The following is an 18,498-nucleotide window of genomic DNA, read 5'->3' on the forward strand; positions in this document are numbered from 1 at the left end:
CAGTCTTCGACACAAATATATGACATAAACATTGAAAACGTGCGTGCACACATCAAAATACCGTTAAAAGTATTTTTACTTCTGCAATTTGTTCACCAGGTCTATTCATATCTGTGAAAGTTGGAAATTTGAATATTTGCAAGTCAGGGCCTTGGGCACCTGAAGTCACACACACCAGGCCTTATATTGTGTGATTCCACTGACAGTAAATATCCAGAACAAGCAAATCCTGAAAGGCAAACAGAAGACTTTTTAATGATTGTCAGTGGAGGAACAGGAGGTGAACGGGATGACTGTTAATCAGTAAGGGGCTTCTTGGACAATAAAAATATTCTGGAGTTGGAGACTAGTGATGAATATACAGCCTAGTAAAAATACTAAAAAAAAAAAAAAGTAATGAGCTGAACAGTTTAAAAGACTAAGTTCTAGGGTGTGAATTATATCTTTTTAAAATTCAAAATCAACTGAGAAGACTTGATATTCTCCCCTCACTAATAACAGGAGGCTAAAAGTCGAGAAGGTTTCTTGGTCGTACTAAGTTACAAGAACCCAACTCAACCATTGCTCACCACAAAATTTTAAGATAGGAGTAGTAATATCTCAGAAGGCTTTTCATCATAAACAGAAGTAAGTAAAACATTTCTTATGGAACTGATCTGACAGACTAGGACTAATCTGCCTAGCTCTACTCTTACTCCCCAATAGTCAGTCTATTCACCACATAGAAAATGCTAACCTATTTTGCAAATGCAGCCAGTTGTGATGGCACATGTCTGTGATCTCAGCACTTGAGAGGCCAAGGCAGGAGAATCACTGTATGTTTGAGACCAGTCAGGGTTACACAATGAGTTTAAGGGAAAAAAGTTTATTTGGCTCACATGTGTTAGGTCTTTGGCGATAGGCTAATGACAGATGGTTAGAATGGCAGGAGCCTGTGCAAGAGGTAGAGAAGCAGGAGGAATCAGTGCTACTCTTTTTAATAACCCTCTACTGAGAACTCAGGGTCCCACTGAATTACCTTAATCCCTCCCAAAGACAGTAACCCCAACATCTTCCACTATGCTACTCTCCCTCTCACAAACCTTTTCTAAGCTGGTGCTAAGGATTAAATCCAGGCAGGTGCACCAGCACAGGCTCTTACCTCTTAAAGGACCCGCCACCTGCTAACACTGCCACACTGGAGACCAAGATTCTCACACATGACCTCTTGGGGGTCATAAAGCAATATCCAGACCATAGTGCTAACACATTCAAATTTTATTCAATTTCTTACCACGCCCCACAAGGCCTTACCCTGCACTGGATCCATGTAACCACCTCTAGCTTCATTTTCTATACACCAACTGTAATAATCTTATTCCTGTTCCTTAACCCAAACTCAAACATGCCAAACACATTTACCCCAGGGCCGATGCATTTGTTTCCCCTGCCTGGAACATTCATTCTTCATCTAGGAAACTGAATCACTCACTTGTTTCATATCATACTTAAATGTCATCTGCTCAGATAAGCCCTCCAAGTACCAATGAATTTAAAATAACATCCTGTCTCTAACCTCTTACTGATTCTGGTTTCTCTTCAAAGCCCTTAGGACACTTCCTTCATGGTACCTTTCTACTATAATACAAGGAAACCTCCAAGAGGGTAATAACTCATTTCCTTTCCTTATGCATCAATACCCAGAGCCATGTCTAGCACAAAGAAGTTTCATGATCAGTTCAATGACTGAATTTATTGGCTGAACTGGGAAACACATCTGCTTCACTGAAGTATGTACTCACGTACCGTATTTTTTAAAAGTACAACAGACAAAGAAACTAGGCATGGTGGTGTGCATATCTGTAATCTTAGTGGAACGATTGGTATGAGTTCAAGGCCAGCTTGAGCTACATAGTGAGTTCAAGGTCAGTCTGAGGGGCCTGGGGTGGGGATATAGATTAGTAAGTGCCTGCCTGGCAAGTATAAGATCTTGAGTTTAATTCTCGGTACCAAAAAAGTAAGAAAGAAAAAAAAAAAAAAAAGGTCAATTTGAACTACATGGTAGGTCCTGTCTCAAAAAGAACAACAACAAAAAAAGTACTGGCAATTGAGACAAAAAATAGGTCAGTGTTCTACAAAATTACCTGTTCATCAACAAACTGTAAATATCTTTGTCATATTAGTCCTTAAATCCCTCTTACTGTAATAGTTATGTATAAACTCTGAATTCACATCGGATTATCCACATCTCTGACTTCATCCTACTTTCTTTGTCAATTTTATATTGCAGTAAGAACATATATATACGTCTGGACCTCCAACATATGTCACGAGATACTTAAAATCCTACCAATTTTTACTACAAAAACAACAGGCCTCAAATAACATCTATTCAGTTCTCAAGACAAAACCCTCCCAGGGAGATAGCTCTGTGGCTTAAGCACCTGCCTGATAAGTGCAAGGTCCCAAGTTTGATCCCTGGTACTGAAGGAAAAAAAAAAACAAAAAACAAATGAAGCCTCCATAGTCCTTCTCCCCTAAGGTATTTGTAGACTCTGACTTCCACTTCCTGAATATCTCATCTACTCCCCCCACTTTCACTGCATTAGTTCAGTCTCCTATTTCTCTCCTTACTTGGCATCTCCAGATTGTTCATTCAGATATCCCTTGTGATACACTCACTATGATACTACCAAAGTGATCTCCCTACAATGCAAATCCACCATCTCTGCCCCTTTTCTTTGGCCTCAAATTGGTAGTGATCTTCCTGCCCTAGCCTCTTGAGCACAGGGATTATAGATGTAGACTACTACACTGGGTTCTGTCTCTCGCCCTTCTTCAAAGCCCTTCAGCAGTTCCATGTAGCTGTTAACAAAATTTTCATGTTGGAAGTACAGCTCAGTACTAGAGTACTCAGCTAGCATGTATGAGGTCCTGGGTTATATCCGTTGGCACTACAAAGGAAAAAACTAGAGAATATGTTCAGCTTCTTCATTCTGCTTCATTTCCCATCACTGTCTCTCCATTCCCAGCCCAAACACATTATACTTCAGGTTAACTCAGCCATAGCAAACTCAGCCTGTTTTGTTCTTTATTATCCAATATGCCAGTCCTTGCCTATTTAAAAATACTTGTCCCTTTCTTTCCTAGCAGAAGCACTGATATTTGTAACATTTCCTAGCAGAAAACTGTCTGTGACTCTGTGACATTTAGATATCTTCTTCAGTCTTCCTACAACACTTTCCACAATACTCTTACAATGCAATATACTGTGGCTTTTATTTTTATCTTTGTCTATCTTCTATTTAATTGGAAGTTCTCGGACAGCAAGTCAAGAGAACTTATTCATCTTCATTCCACACTGCCTGATACATAGAAGGGGCTATTAAATGAATGATTCATAAAAGAAAGATGAGGAGGAATTAGGAGAGCTAAGGAAGGAAAGGGAGATGAAAAAATAAAGGGAGAAAATGCACATGTGCAGCATAAAAAAAACAGACATCTGTAATTGATCCATTATTTTCACATAGGCTAAGCAAGTTAAGAAATTATATGAAAAAAAAAAAAAAAAAACCTATCCAGATTCTAAACACAACCATCTAAATCACTCATACCCTAAATATTCTAATGTCTAGTCCACCCAGCCCATTCTGGTAAAATAATTATATTTTTCTTGAGACAGTGTCTCTACGTAATTCAAGCTGGCCTTGAACTCACTATAGCCATACTGGCCTGGAACTCAAAATGATCCTCCTGTCTAAAGCTCTAAGTGCTGGGATTACAGGCCTGCACTACCAAACCCATCTTTATTTAGAAAAATTAACTGCAATGTAAACGTACTTCATAAAGTTTTAGTTTTAAAAAGGTAGAAAATAGTCAGGGGTATATTGTAGCTCAATGGCGTAAGTACCAGGCTGGCAAGTGCTGGGCCCTAAACTCAATTTCCTGTACTGGGGGAAAATTAAAAAAAAAAAAGCGTAGGAAAATGAATCTGATAAATGAATCTGATATAGTTGTTGGAATTAATAATCTATCATTTTCTAAACATGTACTATCATTGTTGGGGAAAGGCCTACCATATTAAGTATGAAAAATAAATCTAACGGAACACCAACACCATGATTTACATTAAGGCACACGCCGCTTTTCAGTCACAAGCCATAGTTCTCAAAAACATACTCTTCAGGGCCAGGGAGATAGCTCAGTAGAATAAGTGCCTGCCTGGCAAGCACAGGGTCCTGAGTTCAATCTCTGGTACAAAAAATATACTCTCCAAAAACACAAGATAAAAGTACAATAACGGTCAGTACACAATTTCCTTTTATAAATTGAACACAGTGCTGTAGGATAACTGCTGCTGAACCATGTAACACTGAAAAGGGCATATACATTTTTCTTTACTTGGGAACTTTAAGGCAAGAAGAAAAAAAAGTATTATGAAAAATTACCTCAATACTGCCGCTTAAAATTTTTAAAGTTCTCTTGCTAACAGGACAGCCAAATCAAACTTAATTTGCTTCAAAGAAATTTGGTAAGATCTAATAAATGCCATAAACCCTTTTACAGCTCAATTACTGTACTACAAAAACAGAACATACACAATTTAAACATACACAATTTAAACTTAAGCCAGGTATGGTTGCACATGACTGTGTAATCCTAGCATTTGGGAGGCCATGGCAGGAGGACAACCCTGGCTCAAGGCCACCTTGGGCTGCTACACCCTGAGCTCAAGACCAGCCTAAACTACAAGGCAAGTGAAACCTGTCTCAAAAAAGAAAAAAAAATTTAAACTCAACAGAATCAATGTTAAATACATTTTAAGTTGTTATTTTTGCTTAAGAAAAGAAAAAAGGTTACCCTTTATTACCTTTACTATAAAAGAAATCAAGCTACTAATTTTTAGTAAAGACACACTACACTGTAAATGAAGCTCTTTACAAAATTGGAATTTGTTTTAATTACGTTTTTCCTGTAAACATGACTAATTACAAGTACCTTTCTTTTTCAAAAAAGAATATAAATGCTGAGTGCTTAAAATTAGTAGCTCTAAAATGATTCCCCCCAAAATTTGCATTGGCCTAATGCCATGAAACTTTTAAGACTAAAGTTTCCCATATATTTTCATTTTTCAAACATAAGTTTTAAAAAAATAAAGAAAATCTTATTCTAAAACACCTTGAACTAACTACATGTCCCTTTTAGCCAAACATTTCCAGGCACCTAAGATGTATCAAATATTACAACAGGAACTGTGACAGGTTATAATACTTCCAATGTTAATTCAGTTTCTAAATTTATTATGTATTACTTAACTAAAACTTCACTTAAAGCTCATCTAACACCAAATAGGTAAGAGCTTTCCTAATAAACACACATCTCACTGCTTTACATAGATCACAGGAGTCATAGCTAGCTAGCATTTATGACTAACAAAAGGGATTCATTTCTGTAGCATCACCAGTTGTTTTCAAGCACATAAACATTAAGACAGGAATTCAGTAGATAAACTATTGTTAGCAATATAATATGCCCACACTCAAAAAGAAAATATTTAAAACATCAGGCTACAATATTTAGTAAATATTTAAGCAGCCAAAAGCTTTTATTTTCCATATATTATAAATTCTAGTCTAAAGTACTATAAAAGCACTCTTCATTATGAAGCAAAATGTCTTTGCTTAAAAACACATTTCAAAGAAACTGTCCAAAGTATAGAGCATTTGCATTCTAACATACACCTATCCTGTTTCTGTAATTATAAACACACCATACCCCTTAGAAGCACTCAATTTGTAATGGATGAAAATCTGCTAAGTTCTCTATTCCACCAATTAAATCCAGATATTACTGATATCCAAGGCTTTTCATTCTAAAAAGATGTTTTTAAAACAAAATTTACATATTGCCTAAAGTGGAAAAACAATCCAAGCTTTTATTGCTGTATCATTTCTTCCTACCAGTTAAGCAAACTACTTTTTGAACACTATCCTCCATTTAGTTAACTTATCTGCTAAAAAGAACTTGGTCATCTGCACTCCCCCAAAAAACTGAGCAACCTTGCCCTGTTGTTTCTGGTTGTGATGCCAGCATGTGGAAGGCTGAGGCAGGAGGTTCACTGTGAGTTGAAGGCAAGCCTGGGATACAAAGTGAGTTCAAGGCCAGCCTGCACTGCAGAGTGAAACCATATCAAAAAGATTAAAAAAGCAAAAAAAAAAAAAGCCAATTTCATTTTGTAAATCAATAAAGGAAAATAAATCATATAATCCCAGATCCTAGATCTTGGGAAATAAAGGAAATGCTATTTCTGAAATGTGTGAAAAATCACCAAAATCTCTTTTTAAAAAAATCTCTCAAATAACACTTTTTCTATGAAAAAGATATGATTCACAAAATAAAATGATTTTTCTTTTCATCAGTGTAACCGATAGAACCACAATACAGCTCAGTTTCGAGAATCAGGTTTCTAGACCTGTTTAGTTTTACATTCTGAAACACTTGAGAATCACTTTCCACGAGATTTCTTAAAACTGACTGCAACTCCACAGCAAAGCCCTGAATATTCACGCCAGCTGGCCCCCGTTTCCAGGGAAAGACTGAGCACCAAGCCACCACACACACCTTCCTTTGCAAACTTGGAGGCCCCATAATGACGGCCAATGTCCCTACTTCCTGAAACCCCTAACCCTCGAGATTCCTTTCTGTAGGCAATCCTACCTTCATGGTGAGTCTGAGGTCGCGATTCCCTCGAAAACACCGGATTCACCTGCACCTGGAGGAGAAACAAAGACACCCCGTGAGTACCACCTGCACTATAAGGGGCGGCGGAGGCACCGAAGAAAGCTCAGTGCGGGGTGTCAGTCGCCCGCAGCAAAATTGGGTCCTCTTGGCCGCGCCATCACCGCGCACCCACCACCCACACGGCCTGCAGCGTCCCGTCCCCATTGTCGCGACTGGACGGAGTTTCCAGTCTCTGACGATGACGCCATTTCTGTCAGAACAAACTCCACAACAAGCCGGAGTCCGGCGCAGGCCTAGACGACAAATGCCACCGTCCGCCACCACGGGCCGCACAGCGCCGAGTCGTTGGAGACTGGCGGGGCCTCGGCAACCGGATGGCCTTCAGCACCTCTGCCCGTGCCCACCCCGAGCGGAGGCCGACAAGTGGGAGCCGGGCCCGAGAGGCAGCCGGCCCCCACCCACCCCGTGCCTGCGCGCCTAGTGCGCGGCCGATTCGGGCTCGGCACCGAGAAGTGCGTCCCGGGAGGCCTCAATCCCAGATCCAAGCGCCAGTCACAGAGCCGCGGCCATCTGCCCTGCTCCCCGGCCGGGCCGGGGACGCCCCGAGGAGACCGCGCCAGTCCCGGAAAATGCCCTACCTTCCGCGGCGACCAGGTCCAAGCCCGGCCCGTCCAGAGTCTCCGTTCCTCCTCCCACACACACCAGCAGGCCCGAGAGAGATGGGAAAGAAGGCCGACGGGTCCAGCGGCGGCCGAGGCTGAAGCTCGGGCTCCTCCTCCTCCCGCGGCGGCGACTGGTACCTTTGTTTGGCGGCCGCTCGGGCTCCCTCGCTGGGGGGAGGGGGACGACGAAAAATCCCTCCCGAGCTGGGGATCCGGGCCCCCGGTCGCGCTGCCCTCCAGAGGACGGCGGCGACAGACCCTCTGCTGCTGCCTCTGGGCGAAGGTCCAGGCGGTGCCCGTGGCGGCAACAAGCTGAGGATCGAGAGTCCTCTCCGCTCTGGCGCCCAGGCTCCTCACTCCGGACTCGACTGACGGGCAAACATCGCTTCCCCCTCCCGGGTCCCCCTTCCCCTCTTCTCCCCTCCCCTATCTTCTTTTCCCCTCCCCTACCTCGTTCCCGGATGGCCTCTTAGACGACCTCGGATTGGCTAGAGTTTGCTAGAGCCAGCCTATGCCTTGTTCCTATTGGCCCCCGGGATACAAACAACGACGCCATTTTCCCACCAGTTCTATGGAAACAGAAAGTTACTCCGCGAAGCTTTCTGGGAAATGTGGTACAATCCCCTAGAACCAATACGGAAACCCTGGCTCGAGAGAACTGCAAGAACCCCAATGCCCCGCGCCTGCCTAAAAAGGGAGCGGAGAAAGGGAGGGGTCGGGACCATAAGCCAACGGGGAGGCGGCAATAACGCCTGCGCAGTGTGACTGGGATGGCGCATTTTCTTGCACCGAGTAATGCGGAGTTGCTAGTAGCTGAGGAGGGCGGAGAGTTCTGTGGTGAAGTAGGAGGAGGGATTCATGTAGGCGTTGGAAGAAGCCTTGATCTGAACTACAAAGAGGGAAGCTGATGTTGGATACTTTACTGAGGACTGGCATTGGAAAGTCGTGAGATCACTGTGGAACCGTGAGCGGCGGCAGGAGCGGCGGTATCAGCGGGGGGAACCCGGATGGGAAGGGGGAGGGGCGGGGCCGATGGGGGGGGGAGAAGGAGTCAAAGGACCCGGATGCTGACCTGGCTCTGTGGAACTTCGGCTAGCACGGGGACTCGGAGAAGGGGGTTGTCCAAAGGGCGGAAGGAGCCTCGCGGCGGCGCTGTAACATTATAAAACTCTGCCCACCCGGTTTATCATTGTCTGCCTCTAGAGTTATTTAAAGCCCCGCTGTGTCTGTGTCGCTAGGGGTCTTGAGCTAGAGCATCTTCGCTGTGCGCTTCATAGCTGCGCTTGTCGTTTATCTCTGTTTAGCAATTTTGAAACGAAGCCCTTTCCTTTAAAAAATTACGTTGCATGACATTTTCATTTCTTACATGCAAGTTATGCCCCGATTTCATTCTTTGGGACGTCAGAAGGCACTTTCATTCATTCTTTTGAGTTGTGCACCTCAACCTGTCAGCGAGACAGAGGTTAAAATAAAGCAGACAGACACAAGTGAGTGTAGCCGAGGTAGTGCTAGAGGCGATAGGAGAAAGTGAGGAGCGAGCTGGAATTAATCCAAGAAAGAATATTACTGACGGAAAGAGTGGTGGCATGTTGGAAATTTCTGTCAGGAGAGAGCTTTCACAGTTTGAAGATTTGAGACTGGCGAGACAAGGAGTGTGGGGAACCTTACATGCTTCATTGAGGAGTTTTATTCTGGCCATTTGAGCAATAGGATGGTTTGGAACGGTTCTCAACTGGAAGAAAAACAATCAGTCTTGAATTGTGCAAAAATCACTGGCCAAAAGATGAAACAGTAGGTAAGAGGGTTGCAAGGAGGAGGCCGCTACAGTGGTAATTTCAACAGGGAGAAGAATGAACTGTATTAATCACTGACCCTTCTAACACATTTCCAGCAGTTTTTCAGTTTTGAAAGTGAAAGAATGGCACTCTCACTAAGGCATTCTGTATTTATTTACCCTAAAAGTCAATTAGTAGAGCTCACATAATGCACACCATTGTCTCTTTAGTCTAAGTATAGTATTTGAAAACTGAAGCTTCCAGCTTAGATAAATGGGAGTACAAAAGACACAGGAAGGCAGGTCTGTGTGTGGAATCCCTTAGACTGTTTGTGAGTGACAGGGTCTTGCTTTGTTTTCATGTCTTGGATTCACTGTCTAGCCCAGGCTGGCCTGAAACTCAGACCAATATTCATGCCTCAGCCTCCGGAGTACTGGCATTATAGCAGTACACCACCACACCCAAATAGACTTAACAAAACACAAGACAGATTGATTTTCAGTATCTAAAAACATTAAGGTTCCTATATCTTTCCACCACTATGAATAATTTCAAATAGTTGTAAACATTCTCTAGGGGAAAAAAAAATGCTTATTTTTTAAGTATTAAACTGTGAATAAGCAAAGGAATTTTTTTTTTTTTTTTTTTTTTTTTCCCTTGGGGATTGAACTGAGGCCCTTGCACTTGCCAGGGAAGTGCTTATTCCACTGAGCCATCTCCCTGGCCCAATAATATTTTTAATTCAGAACTATTAAGTTGGGAAATAACATCAGACAAGGCTTTAAGAATTTAAACAAAGGTTGGCTCATTCTTTTAAGAGTTTACCTGTTAAGGATCCAGAGGTTAAAAATAATTACTGAGCTGGGGATTGTAGCACATGCCTGTAATCCCACCATTCAGGTGGCTGAGCCTGGAGGATCATCAATATGCCAAGCCAGCCACAGCCATTTAATGCAAGTCCCAGACTAAACTACACAGGGAGACCTCATCTGAAAAACAAAAACAAAAAAAGAAGTGTTGAATGGAGGGCAGCTGGGTGTGCTGGCACATGCCTGTAATCCCAGCACTCTGAAGGCTAAGGTACAAGAGTGTTTCCAGTTTGAGGCCAGACTAGGCTACACAGTAAGTTCAGGGCCAGCCTGAAAACTGCATAGGAAAACCTTATCTAAAACAGACAGAAAAGAAAAGAAAGGAAAGGAAAGGAAAGGAAAGGAAAGGAAAGGAAAGGAAAGGAAAGAAGAAAAACAGAAGTTCTCAGTAAATGAAATGTTTACAGTCTCAAAAAAACTAGTTTGTAATCTGAAGTTAGGTGAGTTGGGATGAGACCTGTTAGAGAATTATGTAAATATAGATATGTGTGTAAGTACTTGCTTGTACTGTTTTTAATGATGTTCCACACTGATCTGACCTAACCTTTATGTTCCTGTATTACATTTTTTCTTTGACCTGTAAGAACAAGGTAACCAGATAAAAGGTTTATTAAACTATAGTAATAGTTTAATAATTAAACTATAATAAATTATTTGGATTATTTCAGAAAGTTTCACTAGCAATCTAGCGTTGTGATACACATTTGTAATCCCAGCTCTTGGAAGACTGAAGCAGAAGGATTGTAAATTCCACATTAGTCTGGGCTACTTAATGAGACCCTGTCTCAAAAATGTACTGGGGATGGCATAGAAGTATTTGAAGTTGAGAAGTAACAAACCTGTAAGAACTTGTGCAAAGGTTACCTCAATGCAAAGGCCTTAAATTCAAGACAAAAAGCAGACGAACACTGACCAGTGTAATCACATATATAAAGATTTGTCTTTTTTTGCAAATTGGACAGTGCAGCAAGACCCTAGCTCAAAAAAAGAAAAAAACAGCTCAGGCCATAGGGGGTGGTACACACCTATATTTCCACCTACAGGGAGGCTGAAGAAGTAAGATCACTTGAGAACATGAATTGGAAATCAGCCTGGGCAACACAGTAAGAAACCATCTCAAAACAAGAGATGTACATGATTAAGTGATTTTAGTATATTCACTATAATCTAATTATATAACATTTACATTCCCCCCCCCAAAAGAAACCTTGTTACTATTTCCCCACCTCATATTTTCTGTATGGATTGTAATCACTAATCAACTTTCTGTGTGGATTGGACTATTCTGAACATCCATTTAAATGGAATCATATGGGGGCCGGGGTGATGGCTCAGTGGAATAAGCGTTTCCCTGGCAAGTGCAAGGGCCTGAGTTCAATCCCCAGTTCCACCAAAAAAAAAAAAAAAGAATCATATGCTACGTGCTCTTTTGTAATTGACTTCTTTTGCTTAACATAATGCTTTCAAAGTTTTCTACATGTTAAAATTTTTAAAACCAAACTGAAAAAATAAACCATTACTAAAAGCCTGTCTTCCCCAAAACACTTTGAGACATATTTAGCAGTGTATTACTTAAAAGACACAGTAATTTGGTTCTTGAAATCACTTTTATGTTTCTTATTGTGACAGATCAAATTTGAAAACAATGGAGAAGAGTCAAGAAAATGTCCAAAGAATTCTTCTAGAACCCTACAGGTACTTACTTCAGTTACCAGGTAACTATTCAGTTATAGCCATCCACATAGAATAGTTTTCAGACAGAAGTGGTTGTTCAAATATTAGCAAACATGAAAGCATAGATTTACCAAATTTTCTATTTAAAGTGCTCAGTGAGACATATATTTATATTGTTCTCACTTAAATGGCACATACCTTAAGAAAATACGGATATGCTATTATCCCAGAACTCAGGAAGCTGAACAGGAAGATTAAGAGTTCAAAGCCAGCCTGGACTACATATCAAGACCATGTCACAAAAAAAGAGGGGGTCGGAGAGATAGCTCAGTAGAATAAGCACTTGCCTGGCAGGCATAAGGGCCTGAGTTCAATCCCTAGTTCCGCCAAAAAAAAAAAAGAAAAAAGAAAGAAAGAAAGAAAGAAAGAAAGAAAAATAAACACCTTTACCTAGAAAATGATAACAAATAAAGATTCATGAAAATGATAAAAGTGAATTCTTACACTAATTTATTTATAAACTAATTACTTGAAAAGTGACATGCTTTCTCTTAAAGTTGGTAAATTCTTAGACCACTTTTAATAAGGTAGCTCATAATGTAATTATGCTATTACGATACAATCATCTTCATGACCAGACACACATTTTTATTTCCATTCTAATGTGTATACCTCTCTTTGTAAGTATATCTCAAGAATAATATATATATTCTTCATGAAGTTGGAGAAAATAAATATGGTTATCAATGTGGTGCATGCCTACACTCTCAAGTACTTGAGAGGCTAAAGCAGAATAATCACTTGATCCAAGAGTTTAAGGCCATCCTGGGTGAAGTAACAATACGACACTCAAAAAAAAAAAAAAACATGCCAAGAGTGTTAGCTCTTCACTACACTTAGGAAACCATCCTGATTATTAAATGAATTTGTTTGCAGGGTGTTGAATTAAGAAGTAAACCCAGAACACTATCCACTGGACTATATCCTCATATCCTCAGTGCTATTTTATTTATTTATTTATTTATTTATTTATTTATTTTTGCAATATTGGGGATTGAACTCAGAGCCCTGCACTTGCCAGGCAAGCACTTATTCTACTGCACTATCTCCCTGGCCTGCTTTTTTATTTTTTATCCTGAGACAGTCTCACTAATTTACTTAAGCTGACCGTGAACTTGTATTCCTCCTAACTCAGCTTCCCTGGTAAATGGGACTATAAGCATATACCACTGTGCCTGGCAACTTTGCTATTTTCTATATAACATTAAGATAAATTAATAATGTCACTCCATATTAATTCTCTGTAATTTCCTACTCAGAATTTATTTTTTTAGTGGAGCATGGTGTTGCATGCTTATAATCCTAACACTTGGAAAGCTAAGACAGAAAGATCACAGATTGGAGACCAGGCTGGGCTACTTGGTAATTTCAAGGCCAGCCTTAGCTACATAGTGAGACCCTCAAAAAAACAGGGAAAAGCCAAGCATGTTGGTTCACACCTATAATTCCATTTCTCAGGAGCCTGAAGAAAGTGGCCAGGCCAGCCTGGGCTACATACCAAAACCCTGTCTCTAAAATACAAAACCAAAAATAGAAAGTGCTAATTAGTTGTCTCTAAATAAATGGACTTTTCATTAAAAAAAAAAAATAGGAGGGGCCGGGGAGATGGCTCAGTGGAATAAGTGCTTCCCTGGCAAGTGCAAGGGCCTGAGTTCAATCCCTGGTTCTGCCAAAAAAAAATATATATGTATATATATATATATATATATATATATATATATACATACACATATATATATATGTATGTATATATATATTTTTTTTTCTTTTTTTCCTACAAATGCCTAGTCCATTTTGAAGTTGAAAGTTATGTTAATTAAAGCCCACTGAAGTGCTTTAGAATCTGTCTTGCTTGTACAGATTTTAAAAGGTTGTATACCGGCCAAGTTTGGTAGCAACACCCACAGTCCCAGTACTCCAAGGCTGAGGCAGAATAATTGCTGCACATTCAAGCCCTGCCTAGGCTGCATGGTGAGTTTAAGGCCAGCCTAACCTACATAGTGAGACCTTATCTCAAAAAAACAAAGGGAAGGAGAGAAAAAGAAGGGGAGTGTTGTAGGATATGATGGGAGATTTGAGATCCTTTGTTTTGGCGGTATTAATGATTGAACTGTAGGATTTATGTACGCTGGGCAGGCATGTTAAAAACTAAGCTTCAACCAGGGAGGTAGCTCAGTGGCTTAAGTGAATGCCTGGCAAATGTAAGATCCCTAGTTCGATCACTGGTACCACAAAGAAAAAAAAAAAATAGTACTTTTTGGGCCAGCGAGATAGCTCAGTGGACTAAGCACCTGCTTAGACAAGCACAAGGACCCAGTTTTGATACCTGGTACTGTGTGCCGCACCAGCCCCACCCCCAGGCACCCTGAGGTGGCCACTGAATCTGGGCATGGTGACACTGAGGAGGCTGAAAATAGGAGGATCACTACAAGTCTGAGCTGTATAGTGAAACCCTGAACCAAATACATAAATTTTAAGAAAACTAAGCATCTCTAGCCATTTTATTTTGAGACAAGGTCTCTAAATTTTTCACTTGCCTGACAAGTACAGGGTCCTGAGTTCAAGCCCTGGTACCACCAAAAAAAAAAAAAAAAAAAGCGATGGCCAAATAGCTCAGCAGATTAAAGCTCCTGCAAACAGGTACAGAGACCTAGGGTTCGATCCCTGGGCCTGCAGTACTGGCCCCGCCCCCCAGGGCTGCCTGAGACTGGGCGTGGTGGCATGCACTTGTAATCCTAGCTCTTGGGAGGCTGTAAACAAGCATATCACTACGAGTCCGATCTAGTATAAGATCCTGAACATCCTATAGACCCTTCCCTAAAAATAAAGTAAATAAATAAATAAATAAATAGTCCAGGCTGGCCTCCAACTTATAAGATCCTCCTAGCCCAGTCTACTGAATAGCTGGGATTTCAGGCTTGTTTTACCATGCCTGGCTCTGGGATCTGAATTTCAGTGAGGTTTGAACTTGTTTTGTTTTTTGGCAGGGTTTTGTTTTGTTTTTTCTTTGGCGGAAGCGGGGATTGAACTCAGATCCTTGCATTTGCAAGTCAAGCACTTATCCTACTGAGCCATCTCCCTGGCCCCAGAACCAAGGTTTTAACTTAGGCCCTTGTGCTTGCCAGGCAAGCGCTTATTCTACTGAGTCATCTGCCCGGCCCGAGGTTGGGATTTGGATGTGGGCAATAGAAGGTAATCTCTCCAGTGGGTAAGGGATTGATAGGGCTGGATTTCTCAAGTCTGATCATTTCTGAAATTTCTGAATGTATGTACACACACACACACACACACACACACACCCATATATACCACAGGGATTGAATCTAGAGCTTTTTCACTAAACCACATCTGCAATACTTCATTTTTTATATTGCAGCTAAATCTCGCTAAGTTGAACTTGTCATCTTATCTTCCAATCCTAGCCTTCCAGAGTGCTAGGATTACAAAATGCATTAAATATGCTAATTACAATTAAAAGAAGTATTTCTTTGACAGTTTTTACTTTTTGATTGCAGGTAAGCAAGTGAGAACAAAACTTTCACAAGCATTTAATCATTGGCTAAAAGTTCCAGAAGACAAACTACAGGTATTTGTGTTTTTCCCCAGTACTGGAATTGAACCAGGGCTTTCACACTGTGATATATCCCCAGCCACTTTTTATTTTTTACTTTTAGAGTCTTACTAAGTTGACCAGTCTAAATGCATACAGGTGATCATCCTACCTCAGCTTCCCAGAGGCCTCAGGTTACAGGCATGGACCACCATGCCCAGCTGGCAATTCTTATATTAACCCACCCAAATCAATATATGTCACATAAAAATGCTCTTAGCTCTTAATATAATTCTCATGCAATATATTATTTGATACTTGTAATGATTTAAGACACCTAAGATTTTCAGAATATCTTAATATCATTAAATATAAACTGTTTGAATAGTTCAAGTAAAATTTTCTATTCTTTTTCTTTTTTTAAGATAATCATTGAAGTGACAGAAATGTTGCATAATGCCAGTTTACTCATTGATGATATTGAGGACAATTCAAAACTCCGACGTGGCTTTCCTGTAGCACACAGCATCTATGGAATTCCATCTGTCATCAATTCTGCCAATTACGTATATTTCCTTGGCTTACAGAAAGTCTTAACCCTTGATCACCCAGAGGCAGTGAAGCTTTTTACCTGCCAGCTTTTGGAACTCCACCAGGGACAAGGCCTAGATATTTACTGGAGGGATAATTACATTTGTCCCACGGAAGAAGAATATAAAGCCATGGTGCTGCAGAAGACAGGAGGACTATTTGGATTAGCAGTAGGTCTCATGCAGTTGTTCTCTGACTACAAAGAAGATTTAAAACCACTGCTTAACACACTTGGACTCTTTTTCCAAATTAGAGATGATTATGCCAACCTCCACTCCAAAGAATACAGTGAAAACAAAAGTTTTTGTGAAGATCTGACAGAAGGAAAGTTCTCATTCCCTACTATTCATGCTATTCGGTCAAAACCTGAAAGCACCCAGGTGCAGAACATCTTGCACCAGAGAACAGAAAACATAGATATTAAAAAATACTGTGTCCAGTATCTTGAGGATGTAGGTTCTTTTGAATATACTCGAAATACTCTTAGAGAGCTTGAATCTGAAGCCTATAAACAAATTGAGGCATGTGGTGGAAATCCTGAGCTAGTATCTTTAGTAAAGCACTTAGGTAAGATGTTCAAAGAAGAAAATTAATAATATTAAGCCATTCTTGATTGATATATAAAACTTGTTTTAGTTATTTTTTTTGCCTTTTAACCTATCAGCCTTTCACAAATTTGGACCAAGCTGTAAACCACCAAGAACTGAAAAAGTAAGAGTGAGATGACTGAAATTGTTTCAATGTAGAAACCTATCCAGATATCTAATAAAAAGTCAAGGCTCAAAGGAATCACATTTACGTTAGTCTAATTTAAATATTAGAGTTTGTAGCAGATCATTGTGACCAACTGTCCCCTACTTCAACAAATGTTCTGTTGATCTTTTCAATATGAGACTTCCAGAAATTTTTTCTGAATATTTCCTTACTACTATTATAGGCAGTTTGCTCAGTCACCTCCAGTGTCACACCAGTGACAACATAGGACCAGTGTGTCTAGCAAACTGGCCCAGAGGCCACACCACTGCTTTCTTGAATGCTGCTACTAAGAATATCTTAGCATCCTCTCTGGAAGCCCTATTACTAAAGCCTGGGTGAAGGCTGAGTGAAAAGTAGTAATCAGATCCTTTTTGCTACTGTCTGCCTTTTCTTTTCCCTTCATTGCCATTCTACAAATCTGCTTTTTTAACAAAGGAATCTTTACCTAATGAAATTCACATGCTAGCTCTTTTTCGCTTTTGCAACGTATTTATGTCCCAAACTTATTAATATTTCATTTTAAAAAGAATCTAGAATAAGCATTTTAGGAGGAAGCCTCTGAACCTGGACATATTTCCCCACTACAGATAGTGAAAATCTTTAAAAGACTATTTGTGGGCTGGGGAAATAGCTCAGAGGCGTAAGTGCCTGCCTGCCAAGCCAGACGTCCTGAGTTCAATTCTTGTACCCCAAAAAAAAGGCTGTTTATCACTAGTACAAAAATGGAGAACTACCCTTTTTTTCTCACCCAATTGCTGTCTTCCTTTCCACCCTAAAGGCAATAAATGTTTGCAAGGCAATAAATGTTTGCATATAAGAGTAGGACCAGGTGTGGTGGTGTACGCTTATAATCCCAGCATTGCAGAGACTGAGGCAGGAGGATTGCTGGGAGTTTGAGGCCAGCCTGAACCGTATAGCAAAACTGTCTCAAAAAGATGGGAGAAAACGGGGAGTAGGCACCTGTAGTCTGATTGAAGAAAACCAAAGCATTAACTCTGTGCCTGACTAAAACTATTCAAAGCCTAGACCATTGAGCACTAATTGCTTTTTTAGTGTCTTACCCCTGACCTAGCTGTATCTTCAGTGTAATTTGCATACCACTAAGCTACTGTGACAGGAAAGGTAAGAAAAATAAAGACTTTGACTCCCATATTAGAAGTGTTCACATCCAAAAATAAAAGATAATGCTTGGTATTGTTCCATTTTGCTGGATTGCTTCTGTAATATGTTGAATCTTTTTATCATATACTTGTATGAGAAATTCTTACCTAAGCACTAAACCTAAATCTTAATAAGTTGGATGCTGTCCTTCCTAACTTTTAAAATAATTTGAAGGCCAGGGATACATAGCTCAGCAGCACAGCACCTGCCCCACACGAGCAAGGTCACCAGTTTGATTCCTGGTACCAAAAAAATAGTAATTAGAAACTCCTATTTTGACAGTAATAGAGGAACCACTTAAAATTGGGGTAATTGTGCTACACTATGGAAATTTGAATGTTTATAATTTGATTCTTTCGAAAAGCCATGATAACTTAAAAATCTAATGTGACTAGGCAAAAATTATTTACCTTTAATTACAAGAATGCTTAAATAAAATGTTTTCCTTGCCTAATCAAATTAATTTTGGCCTGATGTTAATTAATGATTCTTTCATTTTTATTTTGCCTTTATTGGTGACAGAAATACCTAAAATTGAATTTCTATTTCATTTATTTTTTGGTTTTTGTGGTAGTGCTTTTGTTTTGAGATAGGATCTATATAATTCAGGGTTGCCTTGAACCTACTATGTAGCCAAAGCTGGCCTAAAACTCAGCAATTCCCCTGCCTCTGCTTCCCAA

At 40.2% G+C, this 18,498-nt stretch overlaps 2 protein-coding genes across 9 annotated transcripts in view; one reads left to right on the forward strand and one right to left on the reverse strand.

Moving 5' to 3' along the window:
- Arid4b (AT-rich interaction domain 4B) overlaps positions 1-7,770 on the reverse strand; it is a 185,884-nt gene extending 178,114 nt beyond the window's left edge. For 2 of the 5 annotated variants that reach the window (XM_023700847.1, XM_023700848.1), the window contains exons 1-2: positions 7,359-7,766; positions 6,697-6,751 (exon numbers count right to left, since the gene is read on the reverse strand). In XM_023700847.1, coding sequence (XP_023556615.1) covers positions 6,697-6,702 — 6 coding nt within the window. In that variant the 5' untranslated portion in view covers positions 6,703-6,751; positions 7,359-7,766. Of the gene's footprint in view, positions 1-6,696; positions 6,752-7,358 lie in introns of all 5 variants that reach the window. The other 3 variants (XR_002818015.1, XM_023700849.1, XM_023700850.1) reach the window with 3 other exon arrangements.
- A 366-nt stretch (positions 7,771-8,136) lies between these two features.
- On the forward strand, positions 8,137-18,272 carry Ggps1 (geranylgeranyl diphosphate synthase 1). 4 transcript variants are annotated; one of them, XM_023700852.1, is made up of 4 exons: positions 8,137-8,327; positions 11,656-11,741; positions 15,276-15,346; positions 15,736-18,272. In XM_023700852.1, exons 1-4 carry the CDS (start codon positions 8,290-8,292, stop codon positions 16,492-16,494), a joined length of 954 nt encoding a protein of 317 aa, XP_023556620.1. In that variant the 5' UTR covers positions 8,137-8,289; the 3' UTR covers positions 16,495-18,272. The 4 variants fall into 4 exon arrangements, with proteins under 4 accessions (XP_023556620.1, XP_004640891.1, XP_023556621.1 ...); XM_004640834.2 differs by having other exon boundaries at positions 8,294-8,368; XM_023700853.1 differs by having other exon boundaries at positions 8,311-8,327; positions 11,656-11,721.
- Positions 18,273-18,498: the final 226 nt, after the last annotated feature.

This window comes from Octodon degus, unplaced genomic scaffold (genome assembly GCF_000260255.1).
Source record: "Octodon degus isolate 3935 unplaced genomic scaffold, OctDeg1.0 scaffold00127, whole genome shotgun sequence".
NCBI lineage: Eukaryota > Metazoa > Chordata > Mammalia > Rodentia > Octodontidae > Octodon > Octodon degus.

What these genes read in the sequence shown, in the direction of transcription:
- Ggps1 (XM_023700852.1), top strand. Translation starts at nt 8,290, where the DNA reads ATGTTGGATACTTTACTGAGGACTGGCATTGGAAAGTC. An exon ending in AGGACTGGCATTGGAAAGTC is followed by an intron (nt 8,328 to 11,655) that starts GTGAGATCACTG and finishes TTATTGTGACAG; the next exon opens with ATCAAATTTGAAAACAATGG. An exon ending in GTACTTACTTCAGTTACCAG is followed by an intron (nt 11,742 to 15,275) that starts GTAACTATTCAG and finishes TTTTGATTGCAG; the next exon opens with GTAAGCAAGTGAGAACAAAA.